The 4,768-nt window shown below is 51.5% G+C and overlaps 1 protein-coding gene across 1 annotated transcript; it reads left to right on the top strand.

Moving 5' to 3' along the window:
• Positions 1 to 783: 783 nt before the first annotated feature.
• Positions 784 to 3,767, top strand: SOCS1 (suppressor of cytokine signaling 1). Its single transcript, XM_037387132.1, has 2 exons — positions 784 to 1,045; positions 2,804 to 3,767. The coding sequence occupies exon 2, from the start codon at positions 2,879 to 2,881 to the stop codon at positions 3,485 to 3,487; it is 609 nt and encodes a 202-aa protein (XP_037243029.1). The 5' UTR covers positions 784 to 1,045; positions 2,804 to 2,878; the 3' UTR covers positions 3,488 to 3,767.
• The last annotated feature ends 1,001 nt before the right edge of the window (positions 3,768 to 4,768 follow it).

The raw sequence follows: 4,768 nt of genomic DNA, 5'->3' as shown, positions 1-4,768 counted from the left end.
CTAAATCTGATTACTCTGTAGAAAACCCCAGGGAAATTCTGTTCTGAGAACTCAAAACCCAGTGTAGCATCTGCACAGCCTCTCAGTAGAAGGATCATAGATTTCTCTGAATGTTTCTCTCACATTAAAATTATCGGTCTAAATTTGCTTGCCTTCTTGGACATTTAAGTTCTACAATAAGCCCTCTCACCTCTTCTGCCCATGCTGACCTATCAGGTTTGAGGAGAGCAGCTATCTTTGTGTTAAAGCTTCCTACATCGGTTGCTGGCTTGCTTTTCTTGCCTTTATTCCTCGCCACGTTCTGAGCAGGCTGCCGGGTTATCACCTACCTCTAGTGCCCCCCTTCGCCTCCCTCTGCCCTCGGGGCGCTCCTCTGCTCGGCCTCCCCAGGCAGCACCTCCTGCCGGGCCCGCCCCACCTGCTGCCCCGGACACCCGCTTCGCTGGGGCTATCACAGAAACCCCAAACCAAAAACGAAAAGCAAAACAAAAGCAAACAAAATAAAGGGGGGGGTGGGGGGGAGAAGGGAAACTAGATTTGGTGGGACAGATGAGACGGGGTCAGCCGAGGCCGGAGCGCCAGCCCGGGCGGCCGGGCGCGGGAGGGGGAGCGGCGCGCTGGGGGCTGGCCACGGCGCCCCGGCAGCTCCGGCTCCGGGCGCTGCTCCGCGGGCTCGGCGCGGCTCCGGCCGGTTCGCGGCCGCATTCGGAAAGTGAAAGTGAAGCGGCGGCCACGTGTTTTCGGAGAAGGCAGGGGAGGAGCCGCCGGCTGAAAAGCGCCGCCGCCGCGTTAAATAGAAAGCAGCGGCGATGCGCGGGCCCAGAGCGCTGGAGGTGCCGCCCGCCCGCCCCGCGGGAGCCCCGGCTCGCTGCGGCGCCAGGCAGGGCCCCCGCGGAGGATGCCCAGCCGCCCGCCGCGGCCAGCACTAGCCACCGCCAGCCAGCACCAGCCGCCGCGCCGCCGGCCCCGGCGCGCCCCTGTGCGCAGCTCGCGCGTATGCTGCGCGCCCCGGGGACGGCCCCCGCCCGCGGCGCGCCGGGCGAAGGTAAGGGGTCTGCGCGGCGGGAGGGCAGGCTGCGCGGGGGGCTGCCTCGCGTGGGCTTGTTCGTTATGTTTTGGCTCTGGCGCGGCGGCCGTGCCCGGGACGGGGCGGCGGGACAGCCCAGCACGCCACCCGCCGCGGCCGTTACGCGGCGCCGCTCCCCCCGCTGCGCGGCAGCCGCCGGAGCCGCCGGGACCCCCCGGGCTCTGCAGGAGCCGCGCACCGCGTGGCGGCCGCCGGCGGCTCTGGGGCTCGGGGGCTGCCGTGCCCCCTGCGTGCTCGCCGCCCTCCGGCGCGGCGCCGCAGGCTCCCCCCGGCTGTGTTCGGCTTCTGCCCCGTGCCTGTCGGTTCTTGGGCTCGGTGGTTACTTCTCACCGGCGTGCCCTGAAACTTAATTTTTATGAACTTTAAATACCGAGCGATAATCCTGGCCCAGTAATTGGAAAAACTGACATCAGTTTCCTTCTGCTGTGTAAAGAAAGCCCATCGCTACTTTCAGCCTCTTATTTGCCAGCATACGGATTTTACAACCCCCTGTGCTGTTTCAGGCGGCGATGTGACCTAAATGAAACCAAACATCAAGTTGTTAAATTAGCACAGACAGGAATCCAGCTGCGTACTTTCTTTGAAGTCCTCATTAGCATGTTACCCTGAACCGTAAGATGGCCGAGGGATTCATTTCTGAGAATACTTCAAGGTTTCTCAACAAGCTGCTTCTGCAGATCTATATCTGACTATAGGGATAAATCCTAAAATCTATGCTTGCCAGTAAGGTCAAGGCAGCCAGCGGAGATGTATTGAACCACACTGTCAGAGGCAGACATTTCAGGCCAAACTCATTCCTGGTGCAGCACTGCTAATTCCTTTGAAGTAACACGAGGGATGAATTTAGTCCCTCATGCTGAAAGATATATCAATAGGAAGCAATTTAGATTGGGCCACTTAAAGTGCATGTAATACAAAAAAGAGAGAGAGAGAGAGACTGAGGAGTAATGCTTCGAGGGTTCATAGAGGTTGATTTGTGTAAGCTAGTGAGGTTGTAGCATTGCTGTCCCGAGGGAAAGTTGGGGGAATGGGAAATTTGCTTTTATGGCTGAGCCTCAGGTTAACGGGAGAGAGGAAAGTAGTTTTAGGATCGCTGTGTAAATTGGCAGCGATACAGGCTACCCTTCCACCTTAGCTTCGGTCACGCTACGGCACCTATTCACCTCGCCCCCTTCCCGAGTTATCCCAGGACATACCCAGCTGCAGAGTTTACATCTACTTCACCTACTTTCTCACGCGATGCACCAAATGATGATGATGCCTTGAGATCTGGTGTTGCAGCTGGGATTGGGGAAGGGAAGGAGGGAGGTACAGAGAAATCTGTAACTTGGTTGTAAAACCACCTCGCTTTGTTCCCTAAAAACTTGAGAATCTGACGGAGCATACACAAGATAACTTCTCGTTGAGACAGCCCTGTCATTTGACTTGGCTCTAGGCTCTGATATGCTGCTGTGGGCTCACAGCAGGGAAACAGTGTTGTCCTCTGTAGCTGTTAGTGATCGCTGCTAAATATTTTTGGGGCTTTGGACTTTGCTGTAGTGATAGGCTGCTAATCTTGTCAGAAGGCAGCAGTTGTTTGCCCAGTGTAAATTGGCAAATGAATATTTTATTATTTTATAATGGGTGGGAGGCATATGAATGGAAGACTTGGTCATTCAGAGATTGCAGCAGCTTTTCTCTGAGGATTTCACATTGTGTCTCTCTTTGGCATTTCAGAATAGCTGCTGGAAAGCTGCCCTGCCGTAGCCACTGACGCTATGGAAGACCGCATCCGCTGGTCTAGGCTGTAGGATGGTAGCGCACAGCAAGGTGTCAGCAGATAATGCAGTTGCAGCAGACCCGAGACGTCTACTTGACCCTCCAGCACGGGAGCGTTCGCAGGCTCGAGGCCGGCCCAGCGCTGTGCAGGCACAGAGCAACACGCACTTCAGAACCTTTCGCTCGCAAGCGGATTTTAGTAGCATCACTCGAGCAAGCAGCCTGCTGGATGCCTGTGGATTCTACTGGGGACCTCTGACTGTCAGTGCTGCCCACGAGAAGCTGAAGCCTGAGCCCGAGGGCACCTTCCTCATCAGGGACAGCACCCAAAAGAATTGCTTCTTTGCCATCAGTGTTAAGACTGCGTCTGGGCCCACCAGCATCCGGATAAACTTTCAGACTGGGCGTTTCAGCCTGGATGGCAGCAAAGAGACTTTTGACTGTCTCTTTAAGCTGCTGGAACATTACCTAAGCTCACCGAGGAAGGTACTGGTTACCCCCCTGCGCAAAGTCCGCGTGCAGCCCTTGCAGGAGCTCTGCCGGAAAAGCATTGTGAAGACTTTTGGAAGAGAGAACTTAAATCATATCCCTCTCAATCCTGTTCTAAAGGACTATCTGAAATCCTTCCCATTTCAGATATAAGTACAGCATTAACTGTATAGGGACATGTGAGAGATGTGTAAAGAAATCCAGCTTCCTGGGTTTTTCAACATGTTTGACAGTGAGCAAACTTATTTTTGTAGCAATTTACTGTATTTTGGAATGGAACTTGAACACTTGACTTCTTATGTTTACAAAAACTGTTTGCACAAACCTGGGGTTTTAAAACCCTGGCATAATTTTTCTGCCAAGCAGAATATTTTATTATTTTATAATATTTTTAATGACATTAACATAATAAACTTTATTGTGGAAGTTTTTAAAAGAAGTATCTTTTTTTTTTTTTTTTTTTTAGTTTTAAAGGTTTAGGTACCTCTGCTGCTGACAAACTGTTAACTGCTAATTGGGTGCATAAGTGCAGACAGGTCTCCATGTGGTCCTGCTCTTTGCCTTACAAGAACTAGCTTGTTTTAGTGATAGTCCAGCAGACAGTGGATTCCCGCCCCAAAAAGTCTTAACACAGATGCAAATGAATAGAAAATGTACTCAGGATGAATCTGCCCAGGAATGTAGCTCTCCCCTAAATTCACGAGAGCAGGAACGGTGTGTTAAGACTACAGTGGTGCAGTTGTCAATTTGAAGAGTGAATTGAACCCTTGGCTGAGCTCATTGCACCAACTCTGGCTTGCCTTATTTCTGTTAAAAGCTACAAGGCTCTGAGCAAGAAGAGGTTGCTGTCTGACATAACCAAACCAGGTGAACATAGGTGGGCGAAAAACAAAACTGTCCAGAAACACACGCTTCAAAAGTTCACACTGTAGCATTATGATGCATTGGGGGAAGGATAGCTTAGTTCTCCCTTCAAATGGGCATACACAAAATGGCAAAGGTTGCAGACACCTTCAGACTTCAAAAAAGTGTTTGTCTTCAATTCCTGGTGATCTACAGAGCACAGACCTGATGTTTTAAAAGAATCTATGACAGGATCCAGAGAGGATAAGCCTATAGATTTGCAGCTGTAATTTCTAGTGGCTAACCCACATTCAGAGAAAGTTGAAATACATTAGACTGTTTTGTAATACTATTGGTAGGTTATTGGTGAAGGCAGCACTGGGTTTCTATCTGCTCATAAAATGTGAAATCAGTGCCCCATAAAGATGTAACTGTGAATGACCGGAGATGCCCAATTTGGCAAAATATCACCTGCATTATGTTAAAGTGATTCTCCCCTCCCCCAAGCATTTCCTGAAATCCATGAAAAGCTGACTTAGAAAACCAGCTGAACTGAATCACTTCAAAGAAGGCAGAGAGTCTTTCACAGAA

The sequence above is a fragment of the Falco rusticolus genome, chromosome 4 (genome assembly GCF_015220075.1).
Source record: "Falco rusticolus isolate bFalRus1 chromosome 4, bFalRus1.pri, whole genome shotgun sequence".
In the NCBI taxonomy this organism is placed as follows: domain Eukaryota; kingdom Metazoa; phylum Chordata; class Aves; order Falconiformes; family Falconidae; genus Falco; species Falco rusticolus.
This window is presented reverse-complemented; position numbering and strand designations above follow the sequence as displayed.